Source organism: Thermobia domestica, chromosome 14 (assembly GCF_964235325.1).
Source record: "Thermobia domestica chromosome 14, izTheDome1.hap1.1, whole genome shotgun sequence".
In the NCBI taxonomy this organism is placed as follows: domain Eukaryota; kingdom Metazoa; phylum Arthropoda; class Insecta; order Zygentoma; family Lepismatidae; genus Thermobia; species Thermobia domestica.
In genome coordinates this window covers 121,220,875-121,233,903 of record NC_137467.1, presented here as the reverse complement: position 1 = coordinate 121,233,903, position 13,029 = coordinate 121,220,875, and the positions used below count along the sequence as shown (strand labels likewise).

The 13,029-nt window shown below is 32.8% G+C and overlaps 1 protein-coding gene across 1 annotated transcript in view; it reads right to left on the bottom strand.

Annotated features, from left to right (window-relative positions):
* The window catches only part of LOC145669982 (uncharacterized), a 106,962-nt gene that overhangs the window by 18,884 nt on the left and 75,049 nt on the right, over nt 1-13,029 (bottom strand). The window contains exon 5 of the mRNA XM_081738323.1: nt 948-1,132. Coding sequence (XP_081594449.1) covers nt 948-1,132 — 185 coding nt within the window. The remainder of the gene's footprint in view (nt 1-947; nt 1,133-13,029) is intronic.

Genomic DNA, 13,029 nt, shown 5'->3' with positions numbered 1-13,029 from the left:
ATATAAGGGCTTAACAACTGCTGATTTTCACTTTCTTTGTCTAGGGAGTGGAATTTTCATGTATTTAATATGGTGTTAACAATCCCAATTGATGATAACCATGATGCATCAAAACCGCAGATTTGCAACGTAGATTTGGGTGGGATTATTACATACGAAAGAACTAAAATTCCTCTCTACTTTCCTCTCGCGACTGCTAAATTGATTTTTTTAATAAATGAATGTTGTTTTTATATACTCAAACAAAAAGTCCATACGTACCATATTTCGTGCCTTTACAGTAAATGATCAAAAATCATATCCGATGGCTCAAAAGAAGCAACATTTCTTTTAAACTTCCTCATATGTTGAACTTTTAAAAACTCTTTCTTACCTAGTACTTAAAGAGTCAGGAATAATTACAATGACCGATTTCATCTTGTACGCTGAAGGAGTTTTGGAGATGACAGTGTTCAGGCAGAGGTATTTCGCGTTTATACATTAGTACAGATATACCAGTATATTGTGTGAATAATTTTTGTGTATAAGATTTTCTTGATTTGAAGTCTAGGCCACAACTTGCATATTAATTCGTTAACGTGTAATTACCATGTTGACTTACTGTGTACCGGTGTACAGAAAGAAACCGATATTATCATTATTATTATTATTATTATTATTATTATTATTAATAACTGTTGATTTGTTTAGTAATATGTCTTTCCAGTTCACGATCTTATATTATATATAAAAGCAGGTCGAATTGGCAGCAACCTCCTTTTATTGAAGTGTTAAAAATAAAGTTTAGCTTCAAATGAATGAGTGTTACCTTTATTTTTTTAACCTGTAAATCAAATAGATAATTTATTTCAGGCATGAAATTCAGAAGCTAGACTGATGTCCTTCAGGAATAATATGCTTTTATAAGTTATGAACAAAGATCAGAATATTAATTTGTTCTACTTTACCTCAAAATTAACAATTTCCGTTTGTGTAGGCTGGCAACTGAGCAATTCATGAGAACAACATCCTCCGCATCTCTCTACACGGGTGCAGGTTGGATAGTAGAACATGGAAGGGTCTTGCACTTCTTTTAAAGGAATTGTAACTAATTCTGGTTGACATGATGCTGGTTTAGGTTTAATCGCTGCCTCTAAAGATAAAAGTAGTACAAGACTTAGTAAATATCAATTTGAAACTATGGAAACATAACTAATTAATATTATAACGTTAACATTCACTTGAAAACTCGAATTATGTCGTATGAGTCTGAATACAAGGTAACCTTAAATTTAATTACTTTTATAAGTAAGTAGAGTTTTGGAAGAAAGAATTTATTACCTAAATACAATACAGAAAGGCAATCGAAAGGAAACTTTTTCTCTGATAAAAAAATTAGCCAAACGATATATACACCATATACAATTCTAGTAGTGTAGGGGTGAGCTGAGGATTTGGACATCACATATTTAATAATACTTTTCTTATTATTGAGTAAAATTCTATTAAAATTCAGTAATCCAATCTGTATAATCATACCCAATATTTGTAGTTTCAATCTGAGTTTCCTGCCCTTGTTTTTTAAAATATGATATTAATATCTTTTCAAGTTTGATGAGTTATTTAAGGTTGATAGACTGAAGACAAGTCCAGAGACCTGCAAAATCTGTGTAATTGGGGACAAATTTGAAACTGAAGATTTCTGCATGTTATTACTACCGTTATTTCTAATGCTTATAACCACTAACACAATTACTACTAATATAACCTATAATGTACCAAACTAGAAGTAACCCAAAATATTAGTGAATATCCATGTCTACCTTATGATTCATATAGTTTGAAAGTGTTCTCTGCGACAAGAAGAGTCCTAGTTTGAGAACAGTATTGTGGAAATTATTTTCAAGTTTATGTGAACACAAATTTCGAACATCAGAAGCTCTGTTGGCATTCTGTTTCTATCATCTGATAATAGAACTTTTATTACACTAAACATTCGTTGGACACGTTCATTGTTGACTGGCAGAGTACAAATATACGCATTATTTTGTATCTGCTTTCTTGAAAAATCCTCTCTATAGTTTACAATACTGATTATCGTTGCTATGAAGTGTTTATATTAAAAATTACTAAGCAGAAAACTCATTACAGAGTTCGTTTCCATTGAAACAGTTTCAAAACAATCTCTTTTAAACCATTAAATGAAAACAATGTTGATCCCGCGCGAGAATACAGACGCAACAATGAAAATTTAAACAAGCCTTATGTTACTGTAAGAACAGAATTCTTGTAAATATCTAACAACAATTAATTAGGCCCCGAAGTATACTATAATGAATAAATAGTAATTTAAGTCTAGATTTAGTTCTTTGGCCCGTAGAATCCATTTCGAACCATGGCACTCCGAGCAGAGCCCTAAGATCTTGTAAACCTGGATATATTATTGCGAAATTCTTGCTAATGCTTTCTTTTGATGTTAAACTTTTTCCTAATTACGTTTTTATTTTATTTATTTTTGTAAGCTACAAAGTCATATTTTCTTAGTTTCCCCAAAAAATTTCTTAGATACTTATATTTCATATTAATGTATCTATCATTCACAATACTAATAAAACAAAATATTATATTATATTATATATATATATGGTCCTTATTTATATGGGAAAAAATAAAATTTAGGAATTTCCTTGGTCGAACCCCCTAAAATGGTTCCATATGAGACCAAATTAAGCCAGGAGAAAAATTAGATCCATTGAATAATTTTAAATGGTGCCTCAAGCGACCTAAAGTTTTGAATCCGATTACAATACACAGTATATGGGGAAAATCTGGAATACTCTTGTAATTTAGAAACGACTTAAGGCAATGGGAAGATATCTTAGATAATTGAACTAGAAGAGGAGACCAACTTAGTCTTGTATAGCATTATCATGGCGGCCATCTTGGAGTCTGCAATCTTGAATTCAGGTCCAAAGTTTTAAATAGGAAGAGGGCCATGTGACATTTTGAGGTAGTATTTTCCCAGAGGCACAAATCTGGTATTATTTTTAAGCTACCAATAACCATGTAAGAGTTATTACGTGTGAAAAACGAAATGCTTCGATGTAATGCTATTTTGTTTTATTATATGTACGTAATTATGAACCACAGATTTGTAAGAAATTTGGAAGTATTTTACATAAACTGGAAACAAACTGCTAGAGAAAGTTAAATCTTTGTTTCTCCATGAACTACAAATAAACTTTACTATCAAGATGATTCATAGACCATTATGAGGAAAAAGAAAAATTATAACTTGGAAGAAATTGAAATATACCTTATTTATGTAGTAGCTTTGTGGTAAGTTTTCAATCTTATTTGCTACACAGTTCACTTTTGTCACATCTAGGAAAAGATTGTCTATGAGCCTTCACTATTTACAAAAGAAACTTTCTGATCCTCATTTTTCGTAAAAACGTTGTTATGACCTGCTATTAGTTTTACTCCCCTTTCTGCTGCATCGTTTGTTACGGAGATGAATTTAATTATTGTCTTTCCTTGAAGATAATCATTGTTGTTTGACCATGATTTCGGATCACACTCAAGAAACCCTTCGGGTATTTTAAATCTCGAAGAAAGAAAAAAAAGTTAAAACAAAATCATTGATTTTTCTTTTCACTAGAATTTTTATGGTATCACCTCTTGCGTCAAGCCTCTTTGCTGATTCACGGTTTTTTCTTACACTTTTAATTCTTTCAACCATTTTTTTTTCCACTATGCTAACTTCATTTAAAAAAACCTATGTTACGTATTCCTCCTTCAAGTACCAGAGATGCCGAGAAAATTTAGAAAGAGCCACTTCAAATAATTCAGTATCTATTTGTCTATAACTGTACAAACCTTTCAAAAATTGCAGGTCTTGTAATGGTAAATGGTATGCTTGATCACATTTAAATCAAGCTTGAACACACAGTCGTATCAGAAAAATTCATGCTTTCCGAAGACCCGTTTCTATTTCCTTCGAAATATTTTTAAACAGTAGATTGCTTTTCCCATCCACCTTGCTTGGTGAATTGCTTCAGGCAAACGAAAGAAAACTCCTCCAGGAGATATGCCACCCAAGAATATGATGGACAGTTCTAAAAATTCCCTGTAATCTCTGCGGTGTCCTGCTTCTACAAGTTTGATAGCAAAATTCAACACTTCATTTCTTACATCTGAAATATTGTTCCTTATGTTCATCATCAATTTCTGGAATAAAGTTAGTACAATCTATTTTAGACCAATCGTTCTGAAAATGCTTAAATAGGGGAACGTCCGGTCCAGATGCAAACGAAACACTTAAATACACATTTTAAAACCAATTCATAAATGTAGTGTCTACAAGGAAGGTATAGAAGATTATTTTGGAGCATCTGCTCTAGCAGAATGCAAGCACCGTTCACATGACACACTGCAGGGAGTAGTGTAGCAACCAACTGCCTGCACAAACTTTACCAATTTCCATTCTTCAAACTAATGAACTGTAGAAGCAATATGTTCTTCTCTTGATGATGATGAACTGAGAACACCAATTAGCCTCTCATGACCATCTGTAATAATTATTGATAACCTGTTGACAGCCTCTCTGCCAGTCAAATTCGGCAGTAGTTTTCCATCCCATTACACAAATAACGCACTTGATGCACTCAAATTGTTTTTGTAGTCTTATGCAACTCCGCTACGGATATTCTCTCAGCATTGGTGAGTGGAAGACCTATTTATTACTAGTTCCTCTACATTATGGTCTACTGTTTCTGCCGTCGCTGTCAGAATATGTATTGCTGCTCTATCCGTGACCTCGTATCGATCAAGAGCAGCACCCTGTCTTGGAGTAATAAAATTAGTTTTTCCTTTTTTACATCCCTTGCAGGGTCCGGGCGCATATATGCATCCATATTTACATAATCTCTAACATTCTCAACTGGGTTTTCCTCTTCATTTCTTGAAATGCTTACCTCCATGTCTTTTCGTCTATAAAAGTCAAAGAAATCATTTTGAGAAGTACATTTTTCTTTTGCATTCCTCTTTCTTTTGAAGTCGTGCATAACCCTTTTGTTCTTTTCGCGCCAAACTCATGTCTTTACTTTTAGTCGTGTAAGAGTTATTACCTGTGAAAAACAGAAATCTTTTCACAGGTAATAATTCTTAGACGACTAAAGGTACCTTTAAAATAGTGCCAGATTTGTGCTTCTGGTGGAACACCACCTCAAAACGATGTCACATGACCCTCTTCCTATCTGAAAAATTTTGATCTGAATCCAAGATGGCCGTTATGACAATACTATACAACATTAGGTGTGCTTCTTCTTCTAGTTCCATTATCCAAGGTGTCTTCGCATTCCCTTAAGCGGATTCAAAACTTTAGGTCGCTTGAGGCACCGGAGCTAATTTTTATCCTGGCTTAATTTGGTCCCATATGGAACTATTTTAGGGGGTTCCTCCAAAGAAATTCAGAAATAAAAAATTAATGACCACCCTTATATATATATATATATATATATATATATATATATATATATTTATTAGTGTAAGAGTTTCGATAATTTAACATCGCCTTGAGACACTTTATGAAAGATCAATCCAAGAATAACAAATATGCACAAAAAGCTAAAGGAAGGCACAACCACCAGAGCCGGTAACAAACTTTTCCTTCACTTTTTACATTCATTTGTACGAAACAAATTTTTAATTAGGTGCAAAATGTAAATAGTGTGCAAGAGAAAAGAAAAAAAGATAAAGGCAGAAGAGAAAGTAGTATATCGAGTCAGTTGTAAAGAATGTAATATGAAATACATTGCAGAAACAGAAAAGAAAGAATAAGATACCATAAAGACATCAGATTAAGAAGAGAGAACAACGCAGTATATGAGCACGCTAAAGGAACAAATTATGAAATAGATTGAGAAAAAATAGAAAGACTAAAGAGGGAAAACAAGTATGATACGGAAGTGGAAAGAAGATCAATGCATTAAGAAACATGGGAAGGATGTATTGATGAACTGCACGATTGATTGGGTGTGGAATTCAGTGCTGGACAAAATAGAAAGGAAAGAACTTAAGTAGAGAACAACGTTACAGAGGGCAAGTGTAGAAAATGAGAAAAAAAAAATGTTAGGGAAAGTATGTAATAAGCATGTAACTAAGAATTTAGTTTTCTACAAATGGATGTAAAAAGTGAAGCGAAAACTTGATTGGCTCTGGGAAGTGTGGGCATGTCCTTTCGCTTTCTGTGAGTATTTGTTACTCGTGGATTGGTCTTTTATAATGTGTGATGATGGCAATGCTACATTGCCGGAACAGTTACACATTTTTTAATGGAATATTTTCAAAGCTATAATGAACAAGATAGACTGTCATTCAATATTTCATCGAATAGGTTTGGGGTACCTTGTTAAGGATTGTATCACCTTGTTTAAGGTTTGTTTCTTAGAACAATAATAATGTATTTGTTTATTATGCTTTTAGAAAGTGGTACTCTAGTGTTTATTGTTTTATTTAGATTGTTTATATTTAAATTTCAGTTATTGTTATTTGAATTTTGGTATTGAAGCATAAAATTATTCGTATACACAGACTAAGTTATTTGAAACCTACTGAAGTCTAGATTTTTTTTTTTTCTTTTGTTCACTGATGACTCCTTAACGGGTCGTGTATAAGCCATGTTGAAGAAATTAGATAATTTTTGATTTTTGAGATGTCTGGACCATTATATTCAATTAGTAATACTCTGTTGGATAAAATTTAGAACTATTAGCTAGAGTATTTATCGAAAGTTCCACGGCTGCATTTTCTTTTTTACTGGATCACAATGGTGACTATATTATAGTATCCTAAAATAAAATTATATTTAAAATGGTATATAATTTATTACATTTACTAATAAATTAAGACACAGAATTTCATAAACATTCAATAAGTATACATTTACATGGGTCAATTCATATACGAAATTGCATAATAGTAATGTAGTAGTATATACACCTATATTTATATATTTATATTAATAGACATGCTCAAAAGAAAAAGGAAATCAATTTAGTTAATCAAAATATATACACATTCTATTATTTCTGCAAATGTCGGCAATCGAGAACATTGTTGAGATTCTATTATACATTGCTGAATCATTGTTTGGAATAGAACTTAATTATATTTCATTGTTATTTGACGTTAAATATGAAAATTTTTAATTTACATATGTAATTATAACGTCAAAAGAAAAACTATTGTCCAGGAACTATTATATATAAAACAATTCTTCTCAGAGTATAAACATCTCATCCAGTTCCTTGCCAGGTGGTAAAGTGCCAAGGACCGACGAGACGTTACCACGTTGGATAGAAACGGATATGCGCTGTATTAGATAAGATGTGGAGCGAACTTCGCCGGAAACACAAGATATGCGTCTTCCTACCTCCCTAATGAATTCAAGATTTCTTGCACCCCATGCACCACTGGTTTCAATAGCGATTGGAGTGAAAACAAAACGTTCGAGAAGGTTGTATTTTCTTTGCTTTTCAGCTTCTCTGCGATTAGCAACAGCACCAGCGTTCATTACTGACAGAGGGAGACTTGAATGAGCGTATGTATCAGCGCATATGAAGTCCCACAATTAACATTTACCTCTCATCCATGGACCCAGTGTCATCCCATCCGGTCGCTTTCCATCAGAACGACAGGAAGCAGAAGGTTCCCGTATTGAAGGAAATTCAGCTGTGTTGAGGGTTCGTAGTATTATATCATTTACAAAGGAATGTCGGGCGAATCTACCAGCGCACTTCATGCATGAAAGGCCATGCAGGCCACGTTGGTTAACCCCATCCCCACAAGCTGGACAGCGATGAGGCTCACAAACTCCTAAGCCTAAACGTAAGGCTACAGCAAAAGGCAAATGAAGGCCTAAAGGCGGAGAAGGTATCGCCATCAACCATGCACCCGCTTCGGGAGACGAGGCAGCAAGAAGCCTGACTATCTTCCGGAACAACAACAGATTGTAACAAATGATTATGTAATTGACATGCAATTGGTGTATACCAAGATGACTGATAACACTTTTTGCTAATCTCCAGAAGGCTTGTATCTGCTAAGCTTGCCCACTTATTAGAGCCTTCTTGAACTGAACCATCTGGGTCCAAACAATAACCCTGTGGAAGGAGAGCTTCGACTAAACGCCGAAATCCGTGGTATGACGCTAAGAATGTAGGAATCGCCATATCCACAGCTCGTCGAATACCAAGACCGCCCAAGCCAACAGGTAAATATGCTTGTGTCCAAGAATCTTCATTTAAGCAGCAGTTCAGAATTGATTCAAGGCCAGTTTTCAGGACAGTATCATATTTTTTCAGGAAAGAACTCTCATGCTAAGATGGAAAGCATCGTAAAAAATTGGTTAAGCGAGGGATTGATAAAGATGCTCGTAAAAAAAAAGGGCTGAATGGGCTGAAATTGAGGAATAGATCATATTTAAAATTATTTTGTCGTAAAATGTCCTAAAAATACTATTTCAGTTGTTATGAATGGCGGAAAGTAAATATTTGCAAATTAGATTTTATTAATCTGTTGCCAGATACTGATATTGAATTTTTTTTGAGTGCTTTATCATTGCTGAAGATAGTCTTTTTAAGTTGAGATTGTAAAATATCTGTTAAACTCGGATGAAAAATATCCAAAATAAAAAGTTAAAATTTTGGAGGGAGAAATTCATGTGATAAAATTAGATTTTATTGTCAAATTCTTCGATGAAAAATAAGTAAATTTTATTCGAAACTTTTTTTTTTCAATTTGTAATAGATGGCGCTGTAATCAATGAAAACACGATTTACTACGCTTTCTTCAACTTGGAGCTCCTACGTTTCGTTCCAGAGTAAATCTGTGGTAAATATTGTCAATCTTTTGTCTTAAATGTTTTCTCGACTCGTGGAAGGTACCATGTCTTGATATTCTCTACATCTATTGTATACCTTAATTATTTAAAATTAATGTCCTTACGACATATATTTTTGATATTCGATACAATCTTGTTTAATCTTAATATCTTCTTATTTATTCCATTTAAAACAGTTCTGACCAGAACAAAATGAATTATTTAATAACTATACATTTTTTTGGGTACATTTTCAAGGACTTAACGTCCTCTTCAGACATTGAGAAAAGACAGATGACAGCAAATCTTATTGTCACTGGAGAAGTGATGTAGACAAAGCAACTAAGAAGAACTTCATTAGGAACATGGAAAGGAGGATAGAGAACATCAATACTGAAAAAGGAAGGAAGAAGGATTTTGAAACTTTCTATAAACAATTTAAAAGTAATGGATATAGAATAGAACAGATAAAGGGAAAGAAAAGAAGAAATTATAAAAAAGAAAGAAGAGGAAGAAAATAAGAAGTGGTATGGAATTCAGAGCATAGGAGAAAAGACGGAAGTGCTAAAGAAGTTAAGAGGAGGTGGTATTAAGACACACAGAAAAGTACGAGAAACGTTGTTGAGATGTATAAGGAAGAAAAGAAGGGAAAGCAATATAGAGGAAGAAGTAGTTATCTATGAAGTGAAATGTAGTGAGAGACATGAAATACATAGGGAAGACGGGAAAAAGGCTTAGGGACAGATTAAAACAAAGATGATGTTCGAATGAAAAGAAAAAATAACGCTATTTACAAACATGTGAAAGAAAAGGGACATAGGATAGATTGGGAAGGGGCTACAGGTTTAGAAAGAGAAAAAAGAAAGATTAGGAAGTGAAAGGAAGCGAGAAGAATAAAGAAAGAACAAGAGAAGAACTTAATGAACTGGATAAGTGGTATAAATATACATGAGCAATGGGAGAGATTATTAGAAATCATAGAGAAGAAAAGTGCATAAAGGCTATTAGTGTATTTTAAATAATTTCCAAATTTCTGTTATTTTATTTTATATAAAGATCAATATAATTGTAAAATTGCATTGACAATTAACATGTATTAACAACGTAATTATATGATGGTGTTACATATTATAAATTTAATTTTTATATATATAAAAACAACAATTAAAATTATATAAATGAATATACTAACTAACAGCTGAGGGAGATATAAGATTTGCTGTCATCTGTCTTTTCTCAATGTCTGATGAAGAGGACGTTAGGTCCTTGAAACTGTAATAAAAAACTTATAGTTATTAAATAATTCTGTTCTGGTCATAACTGTGTTTTAAATGTTATTGTGATTATCCAGAACCATGGAGTTTATTTATTATTTATTCCAACAGCCCCACAAGCTGTCTTGCCATATATAGAATTACCTAATATTTTTTGCCAACAGCTGTATAGTGTGTTATTCATCGGTAACTTCGTACATTTTTTCATATCTGTAGATTGTTAATATTTACTGTTTACATTTCCGTAACTTCTTGCAAATCCTCATTTATTCTAGAATTTTCTATGTTAGTACGTTCCGCTGTTATTTTCTTAGCTCTATTAATAGCCCTATATATATATATATATATATATATATATATATATATATATATATATATATATACGGTGTATTGCCTGTAAGTATCATACTAAGACATGCAGATTTGTACAGAAAATTATTCTCTATATCACCTGTCAGTGAAGATATATAGTTGATGGTTCTACATTATTTTCAAATAAGAGACTCCAAATGAAAATTTAATACAAGGGAAGAGTAGATTAATTCAATGAATGCAAATAAGATAATAGTTGTGATTTGAGGCCTTCAATTTCCATTTTCGTGATTCACACTTGCATGAAATAAGTTTAAGCCTGAAGATAAATTAACTATGTTTGACTGGTTTTCATCTAGAATAAGTTAATAATCCTTAGAATCATTCTTACTGCAAAAAGAGCGAAGAAATTACTTTATGAGGTTTAAGGAAACTTTGGTAAGAAAAGGAACTAAAAAGTGACTAACAAAACGTGTGAATAGATAAACAAGTCTTGACGTCGAACCTTCCTGTCCCATTGAATTATAAAAATCTGAAGTGTACACTGAATGTCATAGTTAACAAATAGCTATAGAGTAAGACATGCATACCAGAAAACTGGAGATAGACATGTGCATTCATAGAATTAATTGGTTTACTCCCTAATGAGCACTGATCAGATGGCAAGATTGTACCTGAAGAGTTTGGCGATAATGTAAGAAGTGTTGTTATCCTCATATAAATAATGCGTGTAACGAAGGATATGGAGGTTTCATGTGGGTTTATTATTAAATATGTTGAAATGAAATGAAATCTTTGAGTTTTACGTCCCACGGTTATGCCGGTTAGGCTAAAGGAGACTGTGATGAATAATGAATGAAATGGTGGAATGAAGAAAGTGGGAGGAAACAGGAGAACCCCGAGAAAACCCACGCACACGGTGTTTGTCTATTAAATATATTGAAGTGATGATATTTATTGTATTGGTAAGTTCACTTACAAAATTGCAAATCCTTGATCTGAAATCGAAGGGTGATGAGAAAATTGCTTCAGAAGTTCTACCAGAAGCATAAAATTGAAATTGGATCTAGCTTGCTTGTAAGCCCACAATGGCCTTCGTAGCATAGTGGTTTAAGAGTCGGATTTGTAATTCATATATCCATGTTCAAATCCAGGTCGTGATACTCATTTTTATTTCTACAATCTAAATGGTTATCATTGTTAATTATTTTGTTCATTTGTTTGTATATAGCTTGTTTTTGCTTTTAATGGAATAAATAAAATAGTATATTGACAAATAGGCACACTCTTTTTGTAATGGGTCGTAGGCTTAATCAAACCAACAAAACCTTTATTTTTGCATCAGCAAACTGGAAATTCAACGCAATTACTTATAATTGTATGCGTCATAAAACATACAAGCAAAATACAATGAATGCAGAAAGAAAAACTTCAAAAATATTTTATAGACTTAGTCTGACAAATGTTCAAAAGGACATTCACAGCTTATTGTGTTAAAACCTCCGTCAAAATCACTCAAAGCTTGGAAGAACCTGGTTCACGTTGTATCCTGACTTTTGAAAGCACATAATCGGAGTTTAATATCTGTTTTAACACAGTTGTTTGTACGCGAATGAAATGATTCACATGATTAATATTGGATCGTTAAGATTTTTTACCCTGCGATTGAACAATCAAACTTGTAACGTAAAAATGGGTTTAAAAAAGAAAGCAGAGCACAAGGAAGAAAGAAAAAATTGAAGTAAAAAGAAGTGAGGTGTCCATGTTACGTCATTATTACCAGAACCAAAATACACATCAAAGGTAAGTAGCCATATTTTATCAACGTTGCCAGAATCCAATTTTAAAGCAGGTTTATATTTATGAATAAAGAATGATTCTTTACTTTTTTTTTTTCTCTCATTTCCTGTTCCTGTTACGGTAACTTATTTTATATTATGGGATTCAGAGTAGAAAATGAGAAAAGGTAAATTTACTTATTTAGATCTCAATATGAGGAGACAATAAGTTCGTTACCAGAAAGCCCACAGTATGCACTCAATATATTCATTGGAAATCTGCCCCTTCTATGGAATAATTTCTTTCTACACGTACATGCCGTTCAACTCACCTCTTTGGAATCTAACCTATTGATAAAGATTGGATCATTTGTTGAAGCTTGGCAGTATGAATGGGCATCCAGTTTTATTAATAAATTGGTATAACGAGGTTAGAGGGAACCCACGTTTTGACAGATCTGAAACTGAGATCAATGACCCGAAATGATTGGGAGTAACTATTTTTCTCAAACTGACAAGAGCACTAAATATTTTTATACAGCACGGTTTCCGTACAATTTTGAAACCTCCCCAAACCTTACAGAACAAAACCGCCCAATTTAAGAGCTATTACACAGACCTGAATGATAAATCTGGTATCTATGAAATAAAATGAAGTTGTCATGAGAGTTACATAAGCAAGAGAAAAGGAAATCTTAACGTCTGTGTGAAGAAATAACTTAGGGATACCATATTTGAAAATCTAACACCAGGTCTGGTCGAAATATTTAGAAGAAACTCAACACAGGATAGAATATTCAAA